Source organism: Phoenix dactylifera, chromosome 5, assembly GCF_051530095.1.
Source record: "Phoenix dactylifera cultivar Ajwa chromosome 5, Ajwa_hap1_PhDact_Kaust_v1.1, whole genome shotgun sequence".
Classification (NCBI taxonomy): Eukaryota; Viridiplantae; Streptophyta; class Magnoliopsida; order Arecales; family Arecaceae; genus Phoenix; species Phoenix dactylifera.
The window spans coordinates 36,463,525-36,481,683 of record NC_143194.1 but is presented as its reverse complement, the minus strand read 5'-3'; the positions used below and the strand labels follow the sequence as shown (position 1 = coordinate 36,481,683).

Below are 18,159 nucleotides of genomic sequence, written 5' to 3'. Positions count from 1 at the left end.
TCTCGATTATCACCGAAGTTGTTCACGGTTAATACCGAAGTCAAGAAGGTCGGTCTAAACCGAGGTCAAGATGTCTAATATTTTTTCCATCAAAACTATTAGTTGCTAAGTAAAAGAGTACAATCAGCAAAACGAGTCCAATTTCATGTTTTGTGAAATGAGATGCGCAACAATCCCCTATAGCAATTGATTCGCACCTTAAAAATCACTTAATGTGCATCTCAATAAAAGCTTGGCAACGTTCATGCCTGACATAGTGAACTGACTAAACAACCAAAACCAACGTACGGATCCGGTCTAACCCAACCCAACCCAACCCATAACTCGACCCAATGTGAGATTGGCAACTGATTACAAAAAGTTTCAACTCGAACACGGGCATACGACGGGCAATCTTGCACCTTTTACCTTCACCTCGCCGTCCTCCTCCTCGATTCCTCTTCCTCATCCTCACCCAGGACCCATCTGATCTCCAACCATGGGAAGGGTAAGGAGAGAGGGACGAGGAAACTACCAATTCGACACACTCCTTCCTCGTCGCTCTCTCCTGGTCCTCCACCTCGTAGTGGGTGGATTGGTGTGGGGATTAGAGGGCTCCTCCACGCTTTCCTACGACGAACCACGTACATAATGAATGGTGGAGATGAGGTGTCGGCTTGGGTCACTTGGAGGTGCAGAGGGTGAGAAGAGGCGAGGAGACAAAGGGTTTGTTTGTTTGCCTGCAATGCAAGTGCAGGGTGTAATTTAGTTTGTTATACTTGGAGCCATAGTTTCCAAAAGAGAAATCTTGTTTGGTTGTTCATAGTTGAAAACTATAGATGCAATTGCGGTTGTTTGATTATTTAATGTATAAAGAGATATGGTTACACTATAACTGAGCCAATAAAGTTATCCTTGAGAAATTATTCATATTTTTCATAATAATATAATACTTATCATATTATTTTTGATAATTATATGGAAAAATAATATCATGATAATTAGATATAATACTATAATCATAAACACATATATACATATTTATAATATGTGTTATAACAACTAGTAGTTATTTTATTATTTAATTTTTATATATTATTATATATAATAATATTATATTATAATAATAATAATGTCCTATAGTGTTATGATCATATTATATTATTGTTATAATATCATTGTAATATAATTATAATTAAAAGAACATTGTGGAGAAGGAGAATTGAAATGATTGAAGTGGTGAGGAGACTCAATCGAAGAACTTTTTCAATTATAAGTAATCTTGTAATTGAAACTACAACCAATTTTAGTTACCGGACTGATAATAAGTTTGGACCACTCTTTGTCATTGGACTCGTTCTCATACTTGCATATATTCAAACACTTTATTTAGATACCCATGATTTTATTGAAACCAACTACAAGTGCAGCTTGCCGCTTACAAGAAAATAAACAGCGGCATTGGTTTCTCAGCTGAATCAAGCATGAGTCACAATTTCTTTTTTTTTCTTTTTAGTCAAAAACGACTTTTTATTTCATATAACTCTAACGTAAGCATAATTAGCCAGATCAAGTGAAATTAAACAGGACAATGGGTGTGGAGTACAATTTACACTCGTTTAGAGAACCTCCTCGGAGTGTCGAGCTATATAAGAAGCAATCCAATCAGCTACGTTGTTCGTCTCCCGATACACATGAGCTATCTGACAAGAGGTCAGCTCCCTTACCAATCTGTGAGTATTCCGTATCAACGAATGGTCGTCTCCGTATTTATCTGCTCTCCGAAACCAATCAATCACCAAGAAGAAGTTCCTTTCAAGGCATTGACAGTCGGCTCCAGCACCTGCCTAACATACTAAATAATTTTTCAGGTTGCTCGTAGTTCCGCTTCCACTACGATCATATCTGGTGTACTCCGTTCTCCCACCACGGTCCTGAACACAATTCCTTCAGAGCTCAGCACCGGCATAGTATTACATTGGCATGTGCCATGTGAGCAAGGGTTAACCCTGGATGATGGGGCCGAGTGCAGAAACTTGGAGATGGCTACTTCTTATTTTAATATTTAATTTACGGAAGGTGGCTACCACTCGAATGTATTTAGAAAGGTTCGAGAAAAAAATTGATGACGATTGGGTTAGTTCAAGCATTCAATCATTTTATATATTAATTAATATTTAAAGAATAACATCATGATTGACGGCCGTAAAATGACCCGCGGGAGCTTGCCGGATCAAACCGAGCTTTCATGCGTCACTTTTTCACTTTTATTCTCTTTGGCCGTCAATGGAATTGGGGTTTAAGATAACACTACGAAACAAATTCAAATAAAATATTATATCCAATTATGATTCAATTATTGTACATTACAAATAGAAATAACTAAGACAGGATGACTATTTCACCCGATCGAGACACGGTATCTAACATGTTCATACTTAAGAATTTTTCATATAGAGGCGACGAAACGTATAACTGGTACAAATTTTTTCATTCCAATCCAATTCATTCGTTCGTAAAACTATTTATTCGATCGTAGATATTTCTGCACCACTTCTAATAAAAAATAAATAAATAATTTGGAAAGAACTTATTGTCATGCATATAATACTAACCTCAACAAAATAAGATCATGTTTATTCTATAAATGATCGGCATTAACCTGACGTGATAGGAAAATTTATTTTATTGATACGAGATTTAGATAAATAACATCATAAGTATCATATGAATGATTTTTAGTTCCCTCACGCTACAGGCTACAGCGATAAATAAAGGTCATTTTAATTACCACAACATAGCAGCCGGCTCCAGTGAATATTTGTTACAAATAGAACAACAGCCGCTATGCCTGATTTTGCTTATTAAACTACAAGGTTAAGTACACCAACAACTAAAATGTAGATGTCTGAACGGCCAGACTGAAGCCGGACCAAACTTGCCTCCTAATTTCCTTGTCCGCCCGTCGATAGATGATTGGCTAGAACACTTACCTGGCTAAGTAACATCCGAATCTGAGACAATCTCGCTTCCTGTTGTCCCGAAACTAAATCACTCACGACCCAAGGATCCATCAGCCACCATCTGATCAATATCGGATGAACATAAGCTGCTCTGAGTCGGTGCTCCCATATACGACCAAGGAATTCCTCTGAGGCTTATTTTAGTGGCGAACTTAAAAGAAGGAAGGGATAGGAGATGCCGAATTAGGTAGGAGGGAACCATCTCCGTAGGGTGAGGTGTTATTTTCTCCTCACCTCCCTTCATTCTTCTTCCTCTCCCCTCTCCTATAGATCCATCCACCTCTTCCTCCCCTCGCCAAATCCTAACCCTAGTTTTTCGTCGGAGAGTGGAGAGAGTAATAGAGTTGAGGGGGGAATGGCGGACAGAGTGTTTCCTTCCTCCAAGCCGAACCCTCAGCCGCCCCAGGCCGTCAACGGCAGCGGAGGGCCGCCGTCGTTTCCGACGACCAAGGCACAGGCGTATGGCGCCACGCGACCCCGCTACCGCCCCCAGCCCATGAAGCCTCGCCGCCGGAGCAGCCGGAGTTGCTGCTGCGCCTGCTGTCTCTGGCTCACTCTCATCCTTATCGCCCTCGTCCTCCTCGCCGCCATCGCTGGCGGCGTCTTCTACTTCCTCTACCGCCCCCGCCGCCCCGACTTCACCGTTTCCTCCCTCCGCCTCGCCGCGCTCAACGTCACCGCCTCCAACCATCTCGCCTCCCGCCTCGACCTCTCCGTCACCGCCCGCAATCCCAACAAGAAGCTCGTCTACCTCTACGACCCCATCTCCATCGCCGTCTCCTCCGGCGGCGTCGACGTCGGCGACGGGTCCTTCCCGGCTTTCGTCCACGACACCAAGAACACCACCATTCTCAAGACGACCGTGTCGAGTTCCGGCGAGAGCGTGGACCCGTCGGCGGCGGCGGATCTGAAGAAGAAGAGCAAGCTGCCGCTGGAGATCGATCTGGAGACGAAGGCCGGGGTGAAGATCGGGGGACTTAAGACCAAGAAGATCGGCATCAAGGTCCACTGCGAGGGTATCGACGTCGCCGTGCCCAAGGGGAAGACCGCCCCCTCCCCGTCTTCCCCTGACGTCATGTGTAAGGTCAAGCTGCGTATCAAGATCTGGAAGTGGACTTTCTAGACGAAATTTTTGCTTGGTTCCAAAGAGAATGCTGCAAAATGGAAATGGACAGTTTATGGTACTGGTGTGTAAAATTTAGGAAAAATTGGGGTAAACAAAGGTTTGATACTTGTTTTTGTTCAGTTAAATCCGGGCGGGGATATTATTTGTATTTCTTGTACTCCGACTGCGATGTAATTTTCTCTTCTTCTTTTCTGTTTATTTGTTGTGGAATTGTTGTGAGTTCTATAATAATAATGAGCCGAAGGAAACTTGGGACACTGTTGCCCTCCCTCCTCTCTCTCTCTCTCTCTCTCTCTCTCTCTCTCTCTCTCTCTCTCTCTCTCTTTTTTTTTTTTTTTTTTTTTTCAAAACAAGCATTTCATACATCATGGATACAAATACATCCAATAGAATCAGAAAACAAAAGGTCCTAAAGTGCTTCGGACAGCTCTCTCTCCCCAGACCATAAGGTACCTCCTGAGTCGGCCGCTCCGTTAGCCTCACGATATACATGCATGGCCTAGAATGTGACCTCCCTCGCCATCTCCCAAATGTCACGGAGCAGGGGATAAACTCTCCCATAGCTACTCGAGCCCTTTCGGACCCAGTTGATCACAATGGCCGAATCTTCCTTCAATAAGACTGAACTCGCCTGAAGCACTCGCCGCACATAACGCATACCCATTCAGGCCGCCTGTAACTCTGCCCCAGGAACCAAGGTGTTAAAAATCTGATTGCTCCTCTGCCGCCACCACACTAGAGCTCAGCCCCCTCCCTCTCTTTTACTAGCGGCGTCGTGCAGTGGAAGCTCCTAAATAGTTTTTTTTTTTATGATGGATAGTTCATACCAGATGAGTACAAATGCACTTAATAAAATTAACTTCTCATCTCCAGCCCACACGATACTACTGGAGTGATTGGCAACATAAGCGGTCATCCAGTCTGCAGCCCCATTAACTTTACGGAAGATATGTTTGGCCTGAAAAGCTGCTCCATCCTTTACCATTGCCCAGATATCTAGAGTGACTGACTACATAAGCAGCTACCTAACCCGCAGCTTCTAAATAGTTTTCGCTTTTTATTTAATGCCTGCCTGCTTGCTATCACACTTATAACGCCGAGCGGAAGGGTGGAGAACGGGAAATGGAGACGGGAAGGAAGAGAATTATGTTATAAGAGTTTTTTTATATGTCTTATTATTACAACGTGCGGTGGGTGTCGGTGTGCTGCGGAATGAGATCGTTTTTTTTTTTTTTTTTTGCTTCTCCCTCCTTTTCCGTTTCAACCACAATGGAGATTGGAGGCGGTGGAACACGATTCCAAAGAAAGGAGGCGGCGATAAAGGCGATGGAAATGGGCCAGGTCCAGCTGTGCGATCATATATTAATTGTTTGGAAAAGGAATCGCGTTCGCACGTGCGTAGCAAGTGGTGAAGGGTGGACTTTACTCAGGCTGGGCTGCATTAGTGGCACGCGTGTGATAAAAGTAGCGCAGGAGATGATTGCTCTGGCTCGGAGACTGGGAGCTGAGAGAGAAGGGGACAGACGGGCAGACGCGGTTTTGCCATGTGCAGTAGGCGATTGGAACCCAGAATCGCACGTCCGTGTCTCCGATCTCGCCCGCAGTAAACGCTCGCTAGATGTCCGGCGAGAACCAACGAGAGAAATGCAGACACAGCTAGTTGCTTGACACCTATGCTTCATCACACTAGCCTTTTATATTGATCTCTTCTTCTAAGTTTGTGTCGATTTGAGATTTGATTAGTTAATTATCAACAAGACACAAAGATAACTATGATACGATGAGATTTTATAACCCATGAACAAATCTCTGACCATTTATTTAAGCTGAAGCTACACTACTTCCCTGGCTCTAGCATTTAAAACAGGCGCTTAATCAAAGAAACGCGTTCGCATGTTTATAATTGGTGAGTTAAATTCGACGGTCTTAACTCCTCCTGCCCACAAATGCTGTTAGTTTGCAGGGGTCTGGCGAAGATGAAAGGAAGCACTTGCACGGTAGAGAAGACGCAACTACCGTGTGTATGTGTGAAGTTTTTGGGTTACAGCTAGGAAGCTTAGAACCAAAGGAAACGACAATAAAGCCAAAAAAACAAAAGAAGGAAGAGAGACGCTGCATAGCATAAACATTAAGTAAGACAACTTGGTGATTGAGACGCATAAGAATTAGGTCCCCGTTTCGGAATAGTTTCTTTACCTTTGGTTGATAGTGGCCTTCTCTCTTCCCTCCCTCTACTAAATTTCTCCCACTGAATTATGTCTCACGTTCAAAATGACAACCACTAGAATCATACTTTGCTGAAGCGGAACGCTATTACCCTATACCAATGCCCGTGAGATAACCAAATTGATAGGCAATGCTTGTGTAACAAAATAACCTCAGAAGTCTCCCAATCAGGCACGAATCTCGGGCATGAGCGACTCTGGGCCGTGAATTCTTCGCAACCCCGAACCGCTCTCTTTCTCCCTCTCATGGGCCCCCTCAGTAATGTGCGGCTCCACGTACGGAGTCGGTGGTCGGATGAGGTCGGCCCTACTTCGGGTTCTGGCCCATGATCGACCCCTTGAACACCCTCCCACTATTTTTGGGCCCGGTTCAGACATTGCCACCGCTATCTCTTCATCATGCTAAGAAATCATATGCCAGTTAGTAATTTCGAGATTATTTAATTGTCAAGCAAAGTTAGTAATCAGTAAGTTGAAAGGTAGGTTGAATTGACTAATTGGTTCTTTATTCTTAGGACGGAGGTTGGTTGTATCTTTGGAGCGAAAGAAGGATTCACCTTACTTCCAGCGAATCCGTCGTTGGATCGCTCAATAGTCACTTTGAGATTTATGCAGGTGGGTGAATGAAGAGTTTGTGGTGCTTGGCAATATGTGCGGATCACGATCCAACATCCGACGTCATGAAAGAAGATCAGTTATTCTTTGGCACGAAAGATACAGCTCAAAACCTTACTCTTAAGCCAGTTTGAACTTCTGGATCCTTGAGTAATGACAGTATCATCACAGTATTTCAACTTTGATATGGACTTTTCAAAGCACGAAGACCTACTCAATTACTAACAAATAAATAAACAGATAAAACTACTCACAACGGTCAATATGACTGCACGGATGTATTCATACATCCCTGAATCTTAATCATGTAGAGCGGGTATTCTATTGATTGAACATGAAATTGCTATAATTGTAGTCTAAAAAGGATCTGTAATTATATAATATCTATCATAGTTCTCCCTTCTTCTGAAAATGACCAGGATATAAGGGGGTCCAGAATGAGTCCCAAGTTAATAGCCAACTTTCATTAAGTTGGCTAAAGATCTACAACTTAAATTGAAATTGGAACAGAACAAACCCAAATCAAGCATATCAAAATTGTGTCAAAAATTTGGACCATGTTTCTCACTTATCGAAATCCTCTATGCTGCATGTTTTACATTATAGAGTGCTGTACAGATCTCGATCACCATCAATGACAGCAGATCAGGAGATAGACATCTATTTGGCATCCAATGGTGATGCACTATGCTTATCATGCAATGTGATGCATAATGTTTTCTATCCATCTCCATTATCAGATAATGTGGCGACATATACCGTATTCTGCAGTGCAAAACATGCACCAGAGAGAGAGAGAGAGAGAGAGGTTTAGATCTAATTTATTTTCATGGCCAGTTCAAGAGGGACCCAAACGCACTAGCAGCAATACCAGTAAGGAGCCACCTGAATCAGCACATGAAGCGCGAAAGATCAGCCCACGTATCAAGTCTGGAGGCTGGCCCAAGGCCTAAGAAATTGAAGTAGGAGAATATTTGGGCTCGAAGTGGGATCTCGACAAATGTAACGTGGACGTTTCTGAAATGGCCCGTCTAGATGAACTGCCTTAGGTCATCCTAGTTTGAGTCCAGTGAGTTCAACACTAGGCTTCTCTTATGTAGACTTGAGGACAGGCCAGTTCTACTCTGGCTCACGACAACTCTGTGAACTGGGTATTCATGGTTGGGATTTTTCCTTGTGAAATTTGTTCAAGGGAAAAAAAAAAACAAAAAAAGCCTTTGACCGCTAAAAGTTTATGCTTGCACATTGAAACCCTCAACTACAAAAATTTGCAATCTGATCCTTCGAGTTACTTGAGTAATCCACTATAACCCTACCATTCCATCTTCGTTAGCCAAATGTTAGAAGATAGCATCATGTTACAATTACATGATAGCTTACGAATACTTTTAAGACTAACATACCTTCTATAATTCAATGATCAAGGGAAAAATAAGTGGATTTGTATTCGCCCTCCCCCCGCCCGCCCCACCCAGAGCCCGACTTCTCCTCCGATAACTGCATGCCAATGATGGTGAACAAGATCAAGGAGGCCATGGAGAGGAATGATGTCCCGACTAAGATCGACGCTATGAAGAAGGCCATTATGCTCCTCAATGGTGAGACCCTCCCCATCTCTCTGTCACCATGGTGAGTTCTACTCATTTGCCAAAAAGGTCCACCATGTTGCTACAACAAGTTCCTCTGCCATTGACTTGAACAACATCCATCCTTGATTAATTAAGCTAGCATGATTGCAAGCTAATAAGATACTAACGAGAGTTGTATCTTTTGGCTCCAACCCTGCTTCTTTTACCTTTAAGAAGAGAAAGAAAGGTAGCTGCACCATCCCCATGCATCTCATAACCATCCATCATCTCAATCCACGTGGTTGGGTCCTTTTCTTTCAGCCACCAAACAGCTCTCTTGCAAGTTGATATGCTCCCAAATGTTGCAAACACGACTGTAAGAGAACTGCTTACAAACATGCTCTTCCTAATTGCAAGGATGCTGACATCGATATTAACATTGTTGCAGAGTCAGGCTTTATGTCCATTCGAAGCATTTACATATGTTTGCTTCGAACATAAAAGGATATCAGATTATTGCATGCTGCAACATTCCTTTATCCACCATCAAAGAGAGTAGTTGACATTTGTCTTCCATGCTACGACAGCCGACAAGTACATTAACACAAGGGCAGGATCCAAGAATTTGATTTCAATGGATGAATGCTAAAGAGATCGTTTCAAGAGGGAAGAACGGACACCACTGTAACTAAAGTAGGCCTTGTATCAGTACTATGCAAGAGTTGAAAACTTCAAAGGTTTCATCCCATTTCCCATTCCATCCATGGTAACATCCCAAACGACTAAATCCTTGATATGTAATTCAGACAAGTTCCCGATGGGTTTTCCTCTCATTTTCATCCAAAAAAACATATTGACAAAAGGTGCTCGAATAGGCAAGAAACCGTTCTCCTAAGTCATCTGGAGAACCTCAGATCGAAGCTTCTCGGCCAGACGTGTTTTGAACAGTATCCTGAAATCGGCATATCATCGAACACTCTGTGTGATATTTGTGGTATTGACAGAGAAGAGATTCTTCTATTTCAGGGTGTTTGGGCTGGTGATCAGCGGTAGAATACCGCCGGTGGACTACCGAGAGTAGAGGTGATAGGGGCCCATCTCCATATCAGCGGCATTTTTAAGTTAAGGCTTAGATTTGTGACAAAACCAGCCAGATCCACGTAGGATTAGGTTTTATCTCTGCCGACTTCTTAGTAAACCCGGTATTTGTATCGAGAAACTATTTTCCATACTTTTTCCTCTGTGTTTGTGAGGACTGTATTGGAGTAAGTTTAGCCCCATATTGGTTATGCAGTAAGTACATTTTGAGTAATTACATAGTATCATGAACCTAAATGATATTTTCTAGCTAGTTTTTTTAAATGAAATTCTAAATCGTTACAAATAGTATCAGGGTGAATTCAATTCATAGTCTATGCGGACCAGAGGCACTACAGTGTGAATTCATTTGAATTAACCGTATTGCAGTATGGGTCCATTTAAACCGATCACTAACTAATCAATGTATTTGTGATACTTATGATTAGATTTGAATGAATTTTAGATGCTTAGTATGGCGAGGATGCTATGGCATAAATGAAAAGAGTATGTGAAGAATTTGATATTTATACAAGGCCAATGAACCCAAATAATACTTTACGGCATTCATGGCCTCCTCCATTTACTTCGTTATGCTGTATTGTTTCTTTTAATGGTTTATTAGATTCTTCTACTGTTTTTTAAAATATTAAGGGGTACTTTTGGACTTTTGAACCACTAATAGTGTTATATCACATTCAATCAAATATCGAAGATCAGGAATATGATTGCAAAATTTTATAGTCAGAGGAACCTTGTGCACAGCAAATAAACTTTAAGAGGTCAAAGGGTACTTTTTTTCTTTTTCCGAATGTAGCAGCGAATATCATAATCAATGTAGCAGTTTTGGAGAGACATTTTGTTATGTTACATAGGCACCGGCACATATAATGCATAAGGTTGCTCTTTGGCCCTTTTTTTATTCAATAATTATTTCTTAGAAAAATATTTTTTTCTGAAATATATTGATTTCGATTTGTTTTTGTAATTAGGTTTTTTTCTCTCCCAGTTCCGTAGTTAGTTGCCATGATAGAGAATGCTGCTTTCGTACCTATTTCAAGTATTTCCAAGGACTTCATTTTGAGCAGCCGTGACTTGAAGGAAATCCTAGCTTTGTGATGAACTGGATATCGAAACGCCAGCACCTTATTCTTACCTTCAAGGTACCGTTTCCTTCAAATTTATTGGTGCAAGACAGCGAGTGCTGAATGTTTTTCATGAAAAAAAAGTGGCGGGTGATATAGCGATCATTAACCAGCAAAGTCCACCATATGATTGTGCGATTGTTTGGACTAAGTTTTCTGTGAAAAAGAAAGAAAAAACCTTGTTCACTAAGAAAACCGAAGCAGATGTTATATCCATTCTTTTGAAAAAGATGGTATTGGGGTGGGGTTCAAAAAATACAAATAAAAATAAAAATACATATACATTCCTCCGAGTTACGGTTATTTATATTTTGATCCCCAAAATTTGAAAAAATATTAATTAGTCACTTGATAACTAAGTTTTTATAAAATTTCAAAACTGCCATTCTCACTAATTTAGCATGGAAATTTTGTTTTGGCATGAATTGAAAGGGAGCATTTTGAGATCTATGCACATAGATGAATGATAGAGAATGGAGCGCTTTGAGATCTATGCAGATGGATGGACGATAGAGGATGAAGTGCTTTGAGATATGTACAGACGAAGGATGATAAAGAAAGAATTGAGTGCTTTGAAATCTGCACATATAGATGGATGTTAGAGAATGGAGCGCTTTGAGATCTGTGCGGGTGGATGGATGAGAAGATGGAGTGCTTTGAAATCTATATAGGTGGATGGATGATAGAATATGAAATAGTTTAAGATCTATGCAGATGGACGAATAACCTAGGATAGTATGCTTTAAGATTTGTGCAAGTACATTGATGATAGAGGATGGAGCGCTTTGAGATTTATGCGAGTGAACAGATGACAAATAAAGTGCTTTTAGATCTATGCAGGTGGATGAATGAAAAATGAGAGAGCGTTTTGAGATCATTGCAAGCATATTGATGATAAAGGATGGGACGCTTTGAGATATGTGCAGGGTGATTAGATGAAAGAGGACGGATCGTTTTGAGATATGAGCAGATGGAGCGTTTTAAGATCGGATAAATGATTAGGTTAGACAAAGTTTGATGGCTAATTGAAATTTTTTAAGCTTTTGAAGTTCAAATGTGTCGGGTTGAAATTTAAATGAATGTCTCTGTAACTTTTTCTACCATTAATGAAGAACTTTATAGTTGATGGAGCTTTTTTTTTTTGTAATATCGAAAGTTTGGTTGGCAAAAATGCATCATTTCTATCTTTCAAAAAAAAAAATTATTTGATACAACAGTTTCTATAAGTGCATTGTATAGATGATAGGCGTGTAACAATAACAGATACAAATATAAAACATATAGATCTATGGATCTATGTATAAAATTATTTAACCATATTTATAAAGGAAAGGAAGGGGAAAATTAAAAAAAATAATTAGAAAAAACCCAAAAAAATAGAATAATGTTATTTCTGAATTTCGAACGGTGGCGATAAAAAGAAGTAACATTTAGTTGTGAAAGCGACCTGAAACCGCAGGACCAGGCCGTCGGGAACAGTCTCGCGACGCGCCGACCGCCACCCTACGAAAAGATGAACAATAAGTGCTGGAGAGCTCCCAGAAATCCTTATATGCGGGGATTCGACCGGACCCCGACTTTGTCGTCATCCACAAAAGGTTGTCGCGGCGATGCCGGCACTCCTGCCGTGCGATCCGACTGCCACGTGGCACCGAGAAACGGCCACGCTACCAGAAAGCGATGGACGGATCTCCTGTGCCCCGTCCTTTTTCCGTTTTCTTCACCCCCGAGCCCCAGCGCAATTGACCCTCCACTCCCTGCCTATCTTCCTAAATTACACATATGACACTATTGGGCCTCGGAATTTCTTTAAGAGACGAGTCTCACGTTCTCCATTAAACATACTAGTTGTTGGGCTACCTGGCTAAAATAAACAAAGCCTACATTTTTCTTGGGGATTAAAGCGAAAGGATAGGAATCATGTTGAGTTTTTATCTCTATATATGTCGTCAGGTTGTTTATCACCAATTACTTGCAGGTTAAATGTGTATGAGAAGTTAAATGCAGCAATGAGTTATGTTATCTTGAGATTGAGGGTTTGAACATTAATGGTTTGTTGTCAAAAACGTCCCCTCGTAAAAAAAAAAGTATAGTAGCCAAAGATTTTTTTTTTAAAAAAAAGCTGCAAATAATAATGGGGGTTAATGCTTTACGGCACGCCACTTGCAGTGTATTATGCCCATGATTTTGTCTGCAATAATCATCTATTTATGACTTGCAATATAAATTTTTTGCTTTTCGTCTTCAATATCATGGCTATGACATGTAGTCATATTTGTCCATCTTTAAATACTTCTCAAAAGGAAAACACATTAAAGATGGTTTCTTTTTTTCTTTCTCATGATATGTCAAAAAATGATTATCTTATTTATTAAAGTAAAAGAGATTTTTATTACGAGATCCTAAAGACAATGAAACTTTGTTATTGGGGTGTGTGCGCGCGTGTTTAGATTAAGTCATTATGAATGTGGAATATCTCTACGACCGTTACTCTTTGGATACCTAATATCTTTGGACCTAATAGCATCATTATATCGCACACATTAAACTTTTTGCAACTTAAAATTTTGAAATAAAACTTTAATCCATAAATCAGTTGCCTGCAAGTTCGTTTATAAGAAATCGGCACTTTTGGCGGACTGAAGCTTGAGATATGCACGGGGCATTAGACAAGTTGTCGAGATTAAGTTCAACATAATCATCTTTGAAACTAGCTTGCTCATCCCTATATTTGTAATTAAGAAGGTTGAAAGAATTCCTTGAGGGATCAAAATATATATTATCGTTAACAAATCTTGATATAACAATTTAAGGAGTTTATGATTCAGATTACACACACATATACATGTATACATACATGCATACATACATATGTACATATATACGTACATGTGGAGAGAGACTTGGTTACTCTTGAGTGGATCCCTAAATTTGGTTGAGTTTATATTAGACAACATGGATCTCGCATCGATAATCCAAGCTCTTGGATGTGATCTACTATCGTTTAATAAAAATTGAACCTACGAATTGCCAATTAAGAGTTGAACACTTTAACCATTCAACCATAAATGCTTAACAGGGATCATCATATACCATGAATAACCAAATTCTAATTGAAATGATAACTTTAGGAGGAAGCGATGAAAGGACATCAATTCAAATCATGGATCTTTGAATTGAGAGATATATTGAGAGAGTTCAACAATTCTTGGCATTTCTTAGATTCACGAATCGAATTCAATTTATTGCAACCTTTCACTCACATTTTTTCCACCAAGAACCTCTAAATTTTTTACACACTAAAACCCATATGATTTGAAGACTCACCAGCACATGCATCAAGCAATAAAAATATATATTATTTTATAATATTTATTTATTTTTATCATATCAATATTGGTCTAGGGATCTCCAAATTACATGATTTTTACTATGTAAATAGTTAAGGGATAGTATCTTACATCCATCAACTTAGATCATCAATATGGGATAATATCTTATATTATATACCTGATCAAATCTGATTCGAAATCTACTTATGTGTAGCCAGGTCTAGCTATATGTATGTATATATAAAGAGATAAGTGGCGGGACCATTAATTGATTTGCAAATTTTGGAACAAAATATAAAATGGATGTGCATTAATCGATCTTAATGTTTTCTCAATTTTGTCAAAATTTAAGTTTTGACACTCTTGGTATGTTTTTGCAATGGCATGAAATCAATTGACTTTAGTTGAGATAGTCGTTTGCTCTTTATTCAGAGAAAAAAAGTGTTTCACCACTTGGTGCTAAATCACACACACATATATTATAACTTCAAAAATAGCTAATACGACAAAACTTGATACATAACCAAAATATCTACAATTAAATTATAATGCATAAAAACCAAATATGACTATCTCATTATCATGCGATTTCAATTTTTCACCATTTTTGAAATAAAATAGCTTGATTATATCTCCTCCAATGCTATGGGATTGTTAAGTTTTTAAGATGTAAAAATAAAATCGTATAAAAAAATGAATGTGAAGTAGCATGTCACTGATAATGTCAGTATTTAGTCTTTATACTTCGAGATCTACTAGTCGTTTGCAAGAACACGTTGATTGCCATTTTAAAATAGTATATCTTGTTCGTATTTCATGTATGATTTTATCGAAAAATTGTATTCATAACTTCAGTTTCACTTCAAAGAAAGAATGCATATAATTTGTGGATGCATAGTAGATTTTTATTGACAATAGCATGATCTACCATCTGCGCTTTGAGATTACACAATAGATAGCATAGATTCACTAATTTTTATTTTTTAAATAGTATATCATATCCGTATCTCGTATGATTCTATTGCAAGATTGCGTTCAAGCTTTATAGATTTACTTTAGATTCGTACTTGCTAGCTGTCGTAATATGAGAGTAGAAGCCAAAAAAAATCTAAATGGATAGATGTGCCATTCATATAAATTTCATCCATCTTTTTCTTTTTAATATTTTTTATGAATTTCATCCAAATTATAAATAAATAAATAAATCAAGATTGATAAAAAAATATAAGAAAATTAATAAAAATTACCATGCTAAAAAAAAAGAAAAAAAAAGGAAGACAAAGGAAGTAAAGGCGGCCAGCCTTAACCTGCAAGTAATTCCGGTATTTCCACGAATAAAAGATTTTTTTTATGAAAAAAAAAGGGCATGGAATGGAAGGCATGACGCTCGGGGGGATAGCCAGGCGCCTCAGGGACAGAAAGGTAAATTTGAGCAACAACGCTCTCCTCAAGATTCTAAAAGATTTCCTCACCATAAACGGCTTTCCAACGTAATCCTGAAAAGTGCGCAGGTCTTCGGACCGTCCGATGGGCCGTGGATCAGATCCAACGGCTAGATTAAATGCTCAGTCCTTGGCCAGGGCCCGGGGCTATTGGCGAGAGCCGTCCGATCTGATATAGACCCCCATCGGACGGTTTCGAGTACCTGCGAACCAAAACTGTATCCTGCCTTCCACTGTTTCCATACAAGTTCCCGCCTTTTCTGCCCCCTACGCCTCAACGCCACGTTACAGAAGAAGCTCACAGGCCTCACCCATTCACCGACCCCATCCTACGTGTCAACTCCGTACGCTCCACGTGGTCTTCCCCTCCCCCGCTATTTAAAACCCCTCCATCCCCTGTCCATCTCCATCCCTGCTCATCGAGCTCTCTCTCCGTTCCTCTCGTCTCTTCTGTTCAATCGATAGAATAGATGGAAGAAGAGGAGAACCGGCAGTGCCGAAAGAGAAAGGAGTGCGACGAGGATGATCTGGAGAAGTTCCTGAAGATCTCCGACGACGAGGACGGGGCATACGACGTGGAGAAGTTCCAGATAAGCGAGGAGGCGGTGACGGAGATGATGAGGTGGCTGCAGCAGGAGATCGGTCTCGGCGGCTCCTCCTCGCCATCGCCGTCCCAGGAGACGACCTTCGCGACCCTCAACGGCAACGAGGAGAGCTGCGGCTCCTCCTTCTCCGGCCCCGCCTCCACCGTGATGGCCAGCATAGACACGCGCGGCGTGGCCTGCGCGTCCTGCCTCATCGGAGGGCCCAGCGATCGGGCGCCGCTGTTCTGGCCCTGGCCCTGGCCCGTGAGCTCCGTGGAGGATGGAGGCTACTGGCTGGCGCCGGCGGGGACGGCGGGGCCCTCCGCCGCCGCCGCCGCCGCCACGAAGGAGGACGAGGAGGACTGGCTGGCGCGTGTCCTCGATGAGCCCGGGTTTGATTTCGAAGGCCTGCTGTAGTGAGAGAGTGTCGGCGAGCAGGACAGTGTGAGCAAAGAAGTTTTTGTCTTTTTATATAGAAGGGCAATTTGGTCTTTAATGGTTTTCTTCCTTGCGGATGGGGACAGGCTAGGTGTTTTGGGAGGAGCGAGGAAGTGTTACAACCTTTTCTTCTGTCCTTTTTCTTTTTCCAATAAGCCTTTTCTGTACCCTCTTCCCCTCTCGCGGCCGCGAGTTTTCTTCTCCACGTGTTCTCTCTGTTTTAAATTTTTTTAATCTTGAACCTCGTATTCGTTGAAATAGACGGCGGTGATCGAAGTATCGCGGCTTCATCTCGATTGCTGGATGCCGATAAAACGGTGATACGGTTCATGCACCGACTCCTGAAGCACTCAGCGCCTGACCCGTGTGGGCCCCTCATGCCAGCCAGCGACCGGACGTGGGAGGGAAGAGTAGCTCAGCCTCGGCCATCGGGGAGTACCAGCGGATCGGGAACCGCAGACTGGTACAACGAAGCAACCTTAAAACAGACTGGGATTTGAGAATATTAACCACCATGCCATTTCGGCGATGCGGGTTAGATTAGCAAATGACTCGGTGCACCTTTCCGATGCGGGCCAGCGAATCCTCAAGGCCACTTCTTGATTACTTTTCCATTTTAACTTATGGTAATTGATAAAATCTAGCCCGAGAATTTTTTTCCCCTTCCATAACTCGGACTGGTTGATAGCAGTGGGTCACGTTTGACTCGTCTGCTGACCTGGCATTTTAAAATAAAAAATATTTGATTTTTTTGGGTAAAAAAAAATCTTGAGTTTGATTTGCTTTCTAAATTCAGTAATATCCAAACTCCAGCGGAGGCGATAAAACAATTGGATATTACCTCTATATTTTGATTTTTTTTTTGAACAATGTTGCAGTTGTATTAATTTTTGTAACTTATTATTTCTTACCCCACCTCCTTCTCTCACACAAGAAAATTAATTATATAACGTTTGCAACTTGTGACGGACTCTATCCTCAAAGCCTCCCTCTTCTCTCCTCTTCCAAGGTGGTAGCACAGTTGGAACGGAATTTTGCTTCCATCGATGTAGTCCAAATTCGAAACGCACGAGCGTCGATTAAATATTGGGTATCGGATGCTCTTCGCTTGAATACGCTTGGTGGGAACGCTGTCTGGTGCAGGTGGCACTGGAATAACGTGTTGGGTGACCCACGGTCGGAGAGGATATGAGCAAAATTTCTACCTGTATCAAACATTTTTTTTGGTAGAAGGAGAGCTCAGTGGAAGCTGCTACACGAACGAGATTTTCACTTCCTCCTTCTATTTTTTTTTTTTTTAAAAAATTCATGATGATCAATCCCCACTGACAAGTGACATCATGGTTAGGTGCAACAATAATCCCTTATCCTCCCCCTCTCTCTTGTTCCCATTTATTGGTGAAAATAGTGGATACGGACGATTCTTATTTTTCTTTAGGACTTTCAGGTTTTTTTTTTTGGTAAAAGACTTTCAGGTTTTGGCTCTTCCATATATGTTCTTGTTCGGTGACAAGACATCATCACTTGAAAAGACAATAACTACATGACGCGGCAAGGAAGGGCAGGTGCAATGAGTTCTGAAAATTTTGACCATTCAATGCTGCA

At 40.9% G+C, this 18,159-nt stretch overlaps 2 protein-coding genes across 2 annotated transcripts; both read left to right on the top strand.

Annotated features, from left to right (window-relative positions):
* The first annotated feature begins 3,167 nt into the window (after positions 1-3,167).
* LOC103702033 (NDR1/HIN1-like protein 6) lies at positions 3,168-4,385 on the top strand. The gene has a single exon (XM_008784316.6). It carries the CDS (start codon positions 3,358-3,360, stop codon positions 4,123-4,125), a length of 768 nt encoding a protein of 255 aa, XP_008782538.1. The 5' UTR covers positions 3,168-3,357; the 3' UTR covers positions 4,126-4,385.
* An 11,572-nt stretch (positions 4,386-15,957) lies between these two features.
* Positions 15,958-17,457, top strand: LOC148703590 (uncharacterized). Its single transcript, XM_088723050.2, has one exon. It carries the CDS (start codon positions 16,003-16,005, stop codon positions 16,531-16,533), a length of 531 nt encoding a protein of 176 aa, XP_088579176.2. The 5' UTR covers positions 15,958-16,002; the 3' UTR covers positions 16,534-17,457.
* The last annotated feature ends 702 nt before the right edge of the window (positions 17,458-18,159 follow it).